General features: G+C 46.8%; 1 protein-coding gene across 4 annotated transcripts in view; it reads left to right on the forward strand.

The window, feature by feature from the left end:
* The window catches only part of FAN1 (FANCD2 and FANCI associated nuclease 1), a 109,760-nt gene extending 105,490 nt beyond the window's left edge, over window positions 1-4,270 (forward strand). For all 4 annotated transcript variants that reach the window (XM_075345675.1, XM_075345676.1, XM_075345674.1 and 1 more), the window contains one exon: window positions 4,069-4,270. In XM_075345675.1, the coding sequence (XP_075201790.1) occupies window positions 4,069-4,206 (138 nt within the window). In that variant the 3' untranslated portion in view covers window positions 4,207-4,270. The remainder of the gene's footprint in view (window positions 1-4,068) is intronic.
* Window positions 4,271-13,990: the final 9,720 nt, after the last annotated feature.

Genomic DNA, 13,990 nt, shown 5'->3' on the forward strand with positions numbered 1-13,990 from the left:
AGACCGACTGTTGTCCAGAGCCAGCTGGACCGGGGGAGCATGGTCGGGCGTAGGGAGCGACTGCAACGCCTGCGCGATGGTCAGAGACGCCCTTGGAAGAGAGTCCACAGACTAGGAGAGAGGGGTCTACCACTCCGGGGGAGGGAGCACAGTGGAGCTCGGGGTGTCCTATACTGCTGCAGTAGCATCAGCGAGGGAAATGCTGGCGGTAACTGGGGAAATCTGCATGGGTTGTTGGTCTGGGGCGCAAGCCGAGCGGGGGGTGTAGCCTGGCTTGGGAGAATTTTCCTTGCAGGCTGTGCATGCAGAATACGCTATAAAGGGGCCCGATTTGGATGGGGTGACTAGGGTTAGTCGTGGTGCTTAGGAACCCACTAGTGACGCTAGGGAGGAGACAGGAGATAGGGGAAAAAATAATTAAAAAAGGAAAGAAGATATAGTCTGTTCCTAAGCAGGAGCAGCACTCACCCAGGTCTTGTGTCCTTCCCAGATCAGCAGCGGTCTCAGAAACTGCGGGGACAGCATTGCTGAAGAAAAGCGCGGCCCTTCATTTTTTTTTTATTTTTTTTTTTATTCTCTTGCTGTTGGAGGGCGTGCAGGGGGGCTGGCCGGCTTGGATCCGGGCAGAAACTGCGGGGTGCGTGCCTGGGAAAGCGCGCACAAACGGGGGGGGGGGGGGGCGGAGAATGAGGCCTGAGGTAGGCCGAAGCCGGGGACTAGTGGGCGGCCCGCCGGGAGCGCAACGCTGAGCGCAGAGAGCAGAGAAGTCCTACCTGCGTCCTGCCGGCGTCGCTGCGATCGTCGGCCCCATCCTGCTTGCCGGTGAGTTGCTGCACGCTGGGGGAGCTGGGGAAAACTGCTGAGCACTCCTGCGCTGCAGTGACCACGATCCCCTGCCTGGGCCCAGGGTAGAAATGAACGCTGGGGAGGCCTGGTGTTGCTGCACGCTCCTGCGCTGCAGCTGCGATCCTCTCCCTGGGTCCTGTATTGTAGGGGACGCTGGGGAGAATGGGGGCGTGCTGAAGGACTGAGCTGGCTGTCTCCGGGCAGAAGAAGCGGGGGGCGTGGCCGGAAAAAACGCGCACAAACAGGGGGGCAGAGCGCTCCGGCCTGAGGTAGGCCCGAAGCCGGGGGCTAAATTAGTGAGCGGCCGCCGGGAGCGCAGCGCTGCGCGCGGAGGAGATCTTACCTGCGTCCTGGCGGTGTCGCTGTGATCCACGGACCCATCCTTGCCTGCTGCAGCTGCCGGTGAGAGTAGTCTGCCCCTGGAAGACACCAGGGGCGAATGCTGGGGAGCTGTGGGGGAACACTGCAGAGCGCTCCTGCGCTGCAGTGACCGGATCCTCTGCCTGGGCCCAGGGTAGGAGGGAAAATGCTGGGGGAGGCCTAGTGATGCTGAGCACTCCTGCGCTGCAGAGGCTGCAATCCTGTCACCGGGTCTGGACGGGGAAGGCCACGTTGCAGAGATTCATTGCCGCCTCCACCAGAAACACCCCTTGGGACGGTACCATAGAGGAGAACGGGGAGTGTGCCCTTAAAAAAACAAATGTTTGACCCCAAGCAGCCCCTGCGATGATACCATGGGGCAGGAGGGGGAGAGGGCCTGTCGTCTCAAGCCTCAAACAACCCTTGGGACGGTACCCGGAGGGAAGGAGCAGGCGAGGGTTCTCTCTGATGTGGGGACTTTAACCCTGCAGAAGAGACAAAAGACTAGAAGATGAGACGGCTGAGCGCCGCCGTAATAGCAAAAAGACAGAAAAAAGAAAGAAATAGCCTACGCTGAGGTTGGCCCACAGAGATATGGGCCCACTTCAGCCTCCTACGACACTAAGCAAAAAACTGGCATAGATCCGCCTCCGGCTCAGGGTGTACACTGCTAGGGAGGAGCTAACTTTTTTTATGTCTACTTAGTGTCAGCCTCCTAGTCACAGCAGCATACGCCATGGTCCTGTGTCCCCCAATGAAACGATAGAGAAATGAGGTTTATTGTACTAACAGAAAATGTGCAATCCGCATTTAAACAAAATTTGACCGGTGCAAAAGTATAGGCACCCTTATCAATTTCTTGATTTGAACACTAACTACTTTTTACTGACTTACTAAAGCACTAAATTGGTTTTGTAACCTCATTGAGCTTCATAGGCTATAGGATAACTTTGTATCCAATCATGAGAAAAGGTATTTAAGGTGGCCACTTGCAAGTTGTTCTCCTTTTTGAATCTCCTATGAAGAGTGGCATCATGGGCTCCTCAAAACAACTCTCAAATGATCTGAAAACAGATTATTCAACATAGTTGTTCAGGTGAAGGATACAAAAAGTTGTCTCAGAGATTTGAACTGTCAGTTTCCACTGTGAGGAACATAGTAAGGAAATGGAAGAACACAGGTACAGTTCTTGTTAAGCCCAGAAGTGGCAGGCCAAGAAAAATATCAGAAAGGCAGAGAAGACGAATGGTGAGAACAGTCAAGGACAATCCACAGACCACCTCCACAGAGCTGCAGCATCATCTTGCTGCAGATGGTGTCAATGTGCATCGGTCAACAATACAGCGCACGTTGCACAAGGAGAAGCTGTATGGGAGAGTGATGTGAAAGAAGCAAGTTTCTGCAAGCACGCCACAAACCAAGTCGCCTGAGGTATGCAAAAGCACATTTGGACAAGCCAGTTACATTTTGGAAGAAGGTCCTGTGGACTGATGAAACAAAGATTGAGTTGTTTGGTCATGCATGGAGGCAAAAAAACACGGCATTCCAAGAAAAGCACTTGCTACCCACAGTAAAATTTGGTAGAGGTTCCATCATGCTTTGGGGCTGTGTGGCCAATGCCGGCACCGGGAATCTTGTTAAAGTTGAGGGCCGCATGGATTCAGCCCAGTATCAGCAGATTCTTGACAATAATGTGCAAGAATCAGTGACGAAGTTGAAGTTACGCAGGGGATGGATATTTCAGCAAGACAATGATCCAAAGCACTGCTCCAAATCTACTCAGGCATTCATGCAGAGGAACAATTACAATGTTCTGGAATGGCCATCCCAGTCTCCAGACCTGAATATCATTGAAAATCTGTGGGATGATTTGAAGCGTGCTGTCCCTGCTCGGCGACCATCAAACTTAACTGAACTGGAATTGTTTTGTAAACAGGAATGGTCAAATATACCTTCATCCAGGATCCAGGAACTCATTAAAAGCTACAGGAAGTGACTAGAGGCTGTTATTTTTGCAAAAGGAGGAACTACAAAATATTAATGTCACTTTTATGTTGAGGTGCCTATACTTTTGCAGCGGTCAAATTTTGTTTAAATGCGAATTGCACATTTTCTGTTAGTACAATAAACCTCATTTCAATCCAGAAATATTACTCAGTCCATCAGTTATTAGATATATGAAACTGAAATAGCTGTTGGAAAAACCCAATTTGTTATAAAGAAAAAAGGTTAACATTAATAGGGGTGCCCAAACTATTTCATATGACTGTAAGTAAATCAGGTGATGTTTATTTCTAAATTTTGTGCAGTTATATTGGTTTACCTGGTGAAAATAAACAAGTGAGATGGGAATATATTTGGTTTTTATTAAGTTGCCTAATAATTCTGCACAGTAGTTACCTGCACAGATATCCTCTTAAGATAGTCAAATCTAAAAAAAACAAAACCACACCAACTTCCAAAAATATTAAGCTTTAATATTTATGAGTCTTTTGGGTTGATTTGAGAACATAGTTGTTGATCAAAAAATAAAAAAAAATCCTCTAAAATACAACTTGCCTAATAATTCTGCACACAGTGTAGTTGTGGTGAAACTACAACTTTCAGCATTGCATGACAGTAACAGGCGTGGGACTTTCATAGAAACTGCAGTGCAGCAGGTCTCTGCACTGGATGTTCCCTTGCACTGGATAATGCTCGCAGCGGTTTTCTTTTTAGCTTTGTTGCTAATTTATATAATGTGAAATGAGGCTATGACGAGCTGTTATGACCTTATATATTACAACAACGATCCATGTTATTCTGCAGAGAGGAGCAGTTTGGGACTTTATATATCTTTGCTCATATTTTCTTCTCTTGTAGCTGGTGGAGGTAAAGGGACCCAATGATCGCCTATCACATAAGCAGATGGTCTGGTTGCACGAACTGAAGAAGATGGGAGTGGATGTAGAAGTGTGCCATGTTGTTGCCATAGGAGCAAAGAGCAATAGACTGAACTAATTATCCTATTATATAATGTGTATATTAACAACCACTTTTCTTAGAGAAATAAACTTCAATAGTATATCTTTCTCATTCATGGCACTGAAGGACGGAGTAACCAGGGCTAAAGCATTTTACCACTAGGAGGCAGAAAGTGTTGCTCTTCTCTTACAAACTCTACACCCAAGTGCAGCTAATCTATAGAAGGTAGGATAGTGCCTAAATCTACAGTGCTGCATAATGCATTTTTATTTTTTAAGTAACAGAAATAAACCAGCTACAAAAGGACATGAATAATGCATACTTGCAAAACTATAAGAGAGTTCAGTACAAAGAGAACACATTTTCTAGGTACCTAGGGTGCAAATACACCTTGCAAGACCCAGAGAACAAGGGAAAAAATATAACAAAAGTATTACAGTGACCATAGGCACCAACCAAGGAGCATTCAACATTAGTACCAGACCATAATATACTTACTATAGTATAAGAGTGAACGAGCAACTCAGAGAATTATCACTTTTAAACGGGTAACATCAACATCTCCCAGACCTTATTATATTTCTCAGGGCAACTCCTATTTTGATATACTGTGCGTTCATAGGGGAGCATTGCATTTACTACCACCACCCATGCACGAACCATGAGGAGGGAACTGCCCATCCATCGCAGGGCAATGAGTTTCCTGGCCATAAAAAAGGACTCCTGGAGAAAGATTTTGTGGTGATGAGACCAAGTACCCTCGTCCAAGACTCCAAACAGAGAAGTGAGCCAAGAGGTATAAGGAAGGAGGCAAGGGAGGATAGAAACCATACCACCTCACGCCAAAAGGCAGCAATTACCGGGCAGCGCCAGATCATATGGACGAAGTCCGTCCTCCCCATAATACCGCGTACACTCTGACGTCTCTTGGCATCGCATCTTAAATAATCTCAGTGCGTGTACTGCAGGGATCACCCAGACACGCTCCACGCAGAGCAGCACATGGATCATATCTCACACCGGTCCAGCCGGAATTAGCACACTACTGCTGTTTCCTGCATTAGTGTTCCTAGGAATAGTTCCTTATCCCAATATCCTCTTTAATACATAGGAGAGTGGATTATTTACTCCCAGTACCGAATGTTTTACCCTGCCTGACCATCTACATGACATCACGGCCATATGAAGAATAAAGTTCTGTATACCTACAATTAAGTATCGCAATTGCTGAAGAGAACTATACAACAGATATTACATTTGCAGGGGCTCTCCTGGCATACATATGTCCATTTTCCTGACTAATATATACATACCAAAAGATAACTTATGCCTTACATGTGATAATAGTCCAGTCTGACGAAGGCCCAACGGCCGAAACGTCGACTTTTTTGGACAAATGCATGTGTCATCTGTTATCAAGATTTTTTTTTGATCAATAAAAATACCTGATTTTCCATATTGCTAATCCCTGCCTAAGGCTATGTGCGCACTAGAAAGTGCTATTTTTAAGAAAAAAACTGACCCTCTGAAAGAATCTCACACCCGCATTTTTGCCACGGTTTGCCGTTGATTTACTGCGGATTTTCCGCAAATTGGTCCCTGCGGTTTTTACCATTATCTATGGCAAAGACTGCAGGCACCTGCGGAAAAGAAGTGACATGCTCATTCCGCAGCGGAAAATCTGCGGGTATGAAAAAACGCAGTGTGCGCACAGCATTTTTTCAAACCCATAGGATTTGCTAGGGAATGACTGCAGAAATGCTAGACACATTTTCTGCAGCAATTCCGCTGTAAATCCGCAGTGTGCGCACAGGGCATAACAGTCCCTATATCTAGTAGCATACATAAAGATATGTTTAGAAAAAGTATTTTCGAAGATCCTTTATAAACATGCTAATGAGGCCAGAGACTAGTCGCAAAGACGTTACTTTCCTTGGCTAGTTGGCCCCCTTCGCATGTAAGTACGCCCCTGTTGGTGTACTAACATGCTACTTAATGTGCAGTGTCAGAGATTTGGTTGATCTCACCGCTCTCTGATGCCATCACCTCCGACATTGGATTTCAGCTCAGTTTGCATGGTCAGAAGTGCCGGACTTCCAGTCATGCTTACTATGAGGCAGAGTGTACGCATCCTGGCTTCCAACTGGTGTAATGCACATGACTGGAAGTCCTGGGACATTCTGATCTTGCGCACTGAGCCAAAAAACAGCAGTGGTGGCAGAGATCACAGCGACCATGCCTTTGACGCTGCACATTCATGTTAGCACGCCCATAAGGGCATAATTACATGCTAAGAGAGTGAACTAGCCAAGAGAACTAACGCCCTTGTGCCTAGTCCCTGGCCTCATTAGGATATTATAAAGGATCTTTAGAAATACTTTTTCTAAAGATATCTTTATCTAGGCTACTATAGGCTGGAACTGCTAGGCAGGGATTAGGAATATGCATCCGGAACTGCTCGTGGTTCTGGGTGCATATTTCGCCTGACAGGTTCACTTTAAATAGGACCTGCCTAACAAATCGAAGTAGACCAAAATATCTCCAAAAACTAGACCTCATGCCATGATCCAAAGTAACTGAGATCTATCAGTCTGGGAAAGGTTCTAAAGCCATTTCTAAAGCTTTGGGACTCCAGCAAACAACAGTGAGAGTCATTATCCACAGATGGAAAACATGGAGCAGTGGTGCACTTTGCTAGGAGTGGCTGACTGACCAAAATTATTCCAAGAGTGTAGGGACAACTTATCAATGTGTTCACAAAAGACCCCACAACAACATCTAAAGAACTGCAGGCCTCACTTTCCTCAGTTAAGGTCAGTGTTCACGACTCCACCAAAAGAAAGTCTGGGCAAAAATGGCCTGCATGGCAGAATTTCAAGACAAAGAACACTTATGAGCAAAAAGAACATAAAGGCTCTTGTCAGTTTTGCAAGAAAACATCTTTATTATCCCCATGACTTCTGTCAGAATACTCTGTGGACTGATGAGACAAAAAATTAACCTTTTGGAAGGTGTATGTCCCATTACAGTAGGTATGGAAAGTATTCAGACCCCTTTAAATTTTTCACTGTTTCATTGCAGCCATTTGGTAAATTCAAAAAAGTTCATTTTTTTCTCATTAATGTACACTCTGCACCCCATCTTGACAGAAAAAAAACAAATATAGACATTTTTGAAAATGTATTAAACAAGAAAAACTGAAATATCACATGGTCATAAGTATATTTAAATCACATGTTGTCCATTTCCTTGTGATCCTCCTTGAAACAGTTCTACTCTTTCATTGGAGTCCAGCTGTGTTTAATTAAACTGATAAGACACCTGTCTATAAAATACTTCACAGCTTACAGTGCATGTCAGACCAAATGAGAATCATGAGGTCAAAGGAACTACCCAAGGAGCTCAGAGACAGAATTGTGGCAAGGCACAGATCTGGCCAAGGTTATAAAAGAATTTCTGCAGTACTCAAGGTTCCTAAGAGCACAGTGGCCTTCATAATCCTTAAATGGAACAAGTTTGGAACCACCAGAACTCTTCCAAGACCTGGCCATCCATCCAGACTAAGCAATCGTGGGAGAAGAGCCTTGGTGAGAGAGGTAAAGAAGAACCCCAAGATCACTGAGGCTGAGCTCCAGAGATGCAGTAGGGAGATGAGAGAAAGTTCCACAAAGTCAACTATCACTGCAGTTCTCCAGCAGTCAGGCCTTTATGGCAGAGTGGCCTGACAGAATCCTCTCCTCAGTGCAAGACATATGAAAGACCGTGTAGATTTAGCAAAAAAAAAAAAACAGAAGGACTCCCAGGCTAATGAGAAATAAGATTCTCTGGTCTGATGAGATGAAGATAGAACTTTTTGGTGATAATTCTAAGCGGTGTGTGTGGAGAAAACCAGGTAGTGCTCATCACCTGCCCAATACAATCCCAACAGTGAAACATGGTGCTGGCAGCATCATGCTATGGGGGTGTTTTTCAGCTGCAGGTACAGAACGACTGGTTGCAATTGAAGGAAAGATGAATGAAGCCAAATACTAAGATATCCTGGAAGAAAATCTCTTCCAGAGTGATCTGGACCTCAGACTTGGCTGAAGGTTCACCTTCCAACAAGACAGTGATCCTAAGCACAGAGCTAAAATAACAAAGGAGTGGCTTCAGAACAACTCTGTGCCTATTCCAGAGTTGCCCAACCAGAGCCCTGACCTAAACCCAATTGAGCATCTCTAGAGACATCTAAAATTGGTTATCTACCAACGTTCACCATCCAACCTGAAGGAAATGGAGAGGATCTGCAAGGAACAATGGCGGAGGATCCCCAAATCCAGGTGCGAAAAACTTGTTGCATCCTTCCCAAGAAGACTCATGGCTGTAGTAGCTCAAAAGGGTGCTTCTACTCAATACTGAACAAAGGGTCTGAATACTTATGACCATGTGATATTTTAGTTTTTCTTATTTAATAAATTTGCAAAAATTTCTACATTTCTGTTTTTCTTCTGACAAGATGGGGTGCAGAGTGTACATTAATGAGAAAAGAAATTGACTTTTTTTGAATTTATGAAATGGCTGTAATGAAACAATGAAAAATTTAAAGGGGTCTGAATACTTTCCATACCCACTGTATATGTGGCATAATAGAAACATCCGATCAACAGTAAAATATGATGGTAGTATGATGGTCTGGGGCGGTATTGCTGCTTCAGGACCTGGAAGACTTGCTGTGGTAAATGAAACCATAAATTGTGCAGTCTACCAAAAACTCCTGAAAGAGACTGTCCGGCCATCTGTTCATGACCTCAAGCTGAAGCGCACTTGAGTTAGGGCCGTTTCACACATCTGGCATTTCACTGGATTACCGGATCCGGCACACTCCAGTACAGTGTAATACAGTACAATGGTATCGCGGCAAGCTCCGGTCACATGCTGTCATGTGACCGGAGCATGTGACCGGAGCTTGCCGCGATGCCATTGTACAGTATTAACAGTGTACTAGAGTGTGCCGGATCCGGTAATTTGGCGAAATGCCGGATGTGTGAAACGGCCCTTAGGTAGCAGGACATTTATCCAAAACACACAAGCAAGTCCAGCTCTGAATGACTTGAGAAAATAAAATTAAGGCTTTGGAGTCCCCTATCGCATGACCTTTAAAAGTCGGTTGATACTCAGAATCCCTCCAATGTGGCTGAATTACAACAATTCTGCAAAGAAGAGTGGGCCAAAATTCCTGAAGAGCGTTGTAAATGACTCATTGCCAATTATCACAAACGCTTTATTGCAGTTGTTGCTGCTAAGAGTGGCCCAACCAGTTATTAGGTTTAGGGGGCAATCACTTTTTCACACAGGGCCCTTTTTATTTCTTTATCCCTTAATAATAAAGACATTATTTTATAAACTGCATTTTGTGTTTTCTTGTGTTATCTTTGACAAATGTTTCAATATTAAAGTGTTATAAACATGCAAAAGAATAAGAACTCACGAAGGGGCAAACACTTTTCACAACAATGTACATGGCATGTTTTTCACATATTCATTGCAATTTATTACAAAGAACACTGTAAAATGTAAATATATTAAAGCTGCACACCAGCGTTTTGGTTTTTTTCTGGGGTGGTGCTTTTAATCTAAGTCCTCTGCCCCTAGTCTGGTTATACTCCCCTTCCAGCCTTTTCACTTTTTATCATTGCTGCTCCTGTCAGTATCAAAGAGCCTGCACCACAGCATGAGTATAGCGTGCGCAGAGCAGGATGTCAGTCAAGACCAAGACGCATGGGAAGTTATTACAACCACACTCACTATGTGGTGAGCACAGGACCGCCATCAGGGCACTACAACCATGACTGGTGTACCAGGCCCGGTGAAGATGGGGGGGGCCTGGCAATGTCAGGGATAATTACTTATCTTTATTAAGTCCCAGCCGGGACCCTCTCTTCACAAAGCCCCAGTCACAGCTGCAGCAGTGGGGCCCAGCAGTGTCGTTTTAGCCACTACATACGACTACGGTGAATGCAAAGCCCTTCTATGGCATCACATGCAAATTAGCCATGTGGCTGGAAGCAAGGCAGTGGAGCAGAGCAGGGAGGCGGCACACGTCACCCCTCATCCCAGCGTGATGAAGTCATCATTCTGCACCTCATCACAGTGCTGCAGGCAACGCGGAGGTGGCAAGGACACTATATCCGGTGGGGACAGGTAGGTGCTTTAAGAGCTGATAACCGAGGATGGGGACATATGTAACAGGAAGGGGACATATATACCAGGAGGACAGGAGGATATTATACAGAGGAGTAATGGGTGTGAGGGGATTGTATACACAGGAGATATATAATATATAATATAAGGAGTGAAAACTTGTGTGGGGGATAGTATACAAAAAAGCACTGTACTTGAGGGATATTATACAAAGTGGCCCTGTAAAAGAGGATATTATACAGAGTGGTAGTGTGTGTGGGGGATATTATACAGAGGGGTAGTGTGTGTGGGGATATTATACAGAGTGGCGGTGTGGGAATATTATACAGAGGGGCAGTGTGTGTGGGGGGATATTACACACATGGTCAAATTTGTCGGTACCTATCATTTAATGAAAAAAAAACACAATGGTCACAAAAGTAACTTGAATTTGACAAAAGTAATAATAAATTAAAAAAAGTCTATGAAAAAGAACAAATGAAAGTCAGACATTGATTTTCCACCATGTGTCCACAGAATTAAAAAAAAAACAAAACAAACCTCATGAAATAGGCCTGGACAGAAATGATGGTATCCTCACCTTAAGGCTGGACTCACACGAGCGTATGGCATCCGATGCGAGAGCATCGGATGCGATATGCTAATGTCCCCCGGCTCAGGCTCTGCTGCGAGCGTGAGCCGGGTGTCATGCGACTGTAACCTGATCTTGCGATCGGGTCACAGCTGTGAAGCTGTGTGCAGGCGCTGCGGAGGAGAGGGAGGGGTTAATCCTCCCATCTCCTCCACTGTCAGCCTGTGCGTAGATCGCACTGCACTGGGATAACATCCGAGTGCAGTCCGATGTATCTCTCGCATCCATTCACTTGAATGGGTGCGAGAGATACGGCGGTAGCAGCAAAACGCAGCATGCTGCCGCTTTTCTCGCATCCAGAATCTGGATGCGAGAAAAGCTGACCAACAGCTCAACCTCATTGCCTAACATTGGTCAGAGTGCAATGCGAGAATTTCTCGCATTGCACTCGTCCGATTTTCACGCTCGTGTGAGCGTACCCTAATATTTTGTTGCATAATCTTTCGAGGCAATCACTGCAATCAAACGATTCCTGTAACTGTCAATGAGACTTCTGCAACTCTCGACAGGTCTTTTGGACCACTCCTCAAGAGCAAACTGCTCCAGTTGTCTTGTGTTTGAAGGTTGTCTTTTCCAGACGGCATGTTTCAGTTTTTTCCAAAGATGCTCAATAGGAATTAGGTCAGGGCTCATAGAAGGCCACTTCAGAATAGTCCATGGTTTTCCTCTTGGCCATTCTTGGGTATTTTTAGCTGTGTTTTGGGTCATTATCCTGTTGCAAGACCCATGACCTGTGACTGAGACCAAGCTTTCTGACACTGAGCAGCACATTTCTCTCTAGAATCCCTTGATAGTTTTGAGATTTCATTGTACCCTGCACAGATTCAAGAGACCCTTTGCCAGATGCAGCAAAGCATCCCCAGAACATAACAGAGCCTCATCCATGTTTCACAGTTGGAACAGTGTTCTTTCTTTGTCGCTCCATTGGGAGACCCAGACAATTGGGTGTATAGGCTATGCCTCCGGAGGCCGCACAAAGTATTACACTAAAAGTGTAAAGCCCCTCCCCTTCTGCCTATACACCCCCCGTGCTCCCACGGGCTCCTCAGTTTGGTTTTTATGCTTTGTGCGAAGGAGGCAGACATGCACGCATAGCTCCACAGATGAGTCAGCAGCAGCTGCTGACTATGTCGGATGGAAGAAAAGTGGGCCCATATAGGGCCCCCAGCATGCTCCCTTCTCACCCCACTCTTGTCGGCGGTGTTGTTAAGGTTGAGGTATCCATTGCGGGTACGGAGGCTGGAGCCCACATGCTGTTTTCCTTCCCCATCCCCCTTAGGGCTCTGGGTGAAGTGGGATCCCATCGGTCTCCAGGCACTGAGACCGTGCTTCATCCACAACTCCTGAGGAGCCTGCTGGATAGGAGCCGGGGATCGTTCAGGGACATGGCCCTGCTACTTTAAGGTACTCTGTGTCCCCGTGGGGACCGCGCACAGCAACACTCCAGCATTGCTGGGTGTGCTAGTGCACCGGGGACCGCGGCGCTGACCGCGTTTGTGCCATTATACACTGCAGCGTCGCTGAGTGTGTTTGTGTATGGGGACTACCGCGCCGACCGCCGCTGCCATTGTTTTTACTGAGGCGCGGCTGGGACTGTTAGTGCGCCGGGGACTCTGCGCCGGCCGCGCTTATACGGCGGCCGCGCTTATAACTCGAGTTATAAAGCTTATAAAGCTCGAGTCCCCGGCTTTTGGGCCTAGTCTCCATTTCTTCCCGCCCTCAGCCCTGCCAGTCAGGGGAAGGGCGGGACGCTGTACAGCACGGCAGCACGGAGGGCTGGAGCATGCTTTGCATACTCCACCCCCCTCACTGTGCACAGTGAGGCACCAGCTCCCGCACATTCTGGGTCACGCCCACGGCTCCCTCCTCTCCTCAGGACGCCGGCAGCCATTCCTGTCAGCTCCTAGGACGCTGCAGAGGGGAGACAAACTCTGGGGGACCCAGGCAGGGATTTTGGTGGCCACACAACCGCTTTAAGCGGGCGGTAAGCAGCACCTGAGGTGCTGACCCCACTTGTGTAGAAGTGTGATTATAGTTTATATGTTTGCAGGCTATACTTTACACTGTATGGTGCACAGTTGATTTCTGGTTATATACCCTGTTGTGTTGCTCAAAGGACAAGGGTGCCAAAACACAGGCTTACTATGCTGCCTGCGCCGCATGTACAACCTCGCTACCGGCAGGTTCCACTGACCCTCATTGTGGGCCCCTGTGGCACTTACTCAGCCGGAGCCTCTGCTAAGGGGGGCCCAGGGGGAACAACCAGCTAACACTGTCCAGGTGACAGGGACGGAGTTTGCAGTTTTTACTGACAGACTTTCTGAGACTATGGCTAAAATACTAGAAGCTTTGCAGTCCAGACCGGTATCTCAGACCATGGGCACTGTGGAATCACTGCCCCCTAGTTCCCCTCAGTTGGAACAACAATGTTCCCCCGGGGTGTCTCATAGATCCCAGGGTGAGGTCTCTGACACGGACCGCAGTCCCAGACCGCCTAAGCGAGCTCGCTTGGAAATCCCCTCGACCTCATCACATTGTTCAGGATCTCAGAGAGATGACCCTCTGTATGATGAAACGGAGGTAGCTGATCAGGATTCTGATCCTGAGGCCGCTCTCAACCTTGATACCCCTGATGGGGACGCCATAGTGAATGATCTTATTGCGTCCATAAATATGATGCTGGATATTTCTCCGTCAGCTCCTCCAGCAGAGGAGTCACCTCAGCAGGAGAAGTTCCGTTTCAGGTTCCCCAAGCGTACAGCGAGTATGTTTCTGGATCACTCCGACTTCAGAGAGGCAGTCCAGAAACACCGAGTTTGTCCAGATAAGCGTTTTTTCCAAGCGCCTTAAGGATACACGTTATCCCTTCCCCCCTGACGTGGTCAAGGGCTGGACTCAGTGTCCCAAGGTGGATCCTCCAATCTCCAGACTGGCGGCTAGATCCATAGTTGCAGTTGAAGATGGGGCTTCACTCAAGGATGCCACTGCCAGACAGATGGAGCTCTGGTT

This window comes from Anomaloglossus baeobatrachus, chromosome 4 (genome assembly GCF_048569485.1).
Source record: "Anomaloglossus baeobatrachus isolate aAnoBae1 chromosome 4, aAnoBae1.hap1, whole genome shotgun sequence".
In the NCBI taxonomy this organism is placed as follows: Eukaryota; Metazoa; Chordata; class Amphibia; order Anura; family Aromobatidae; genus Anomaloglossus; species Anomaloglossus baeobatrachus.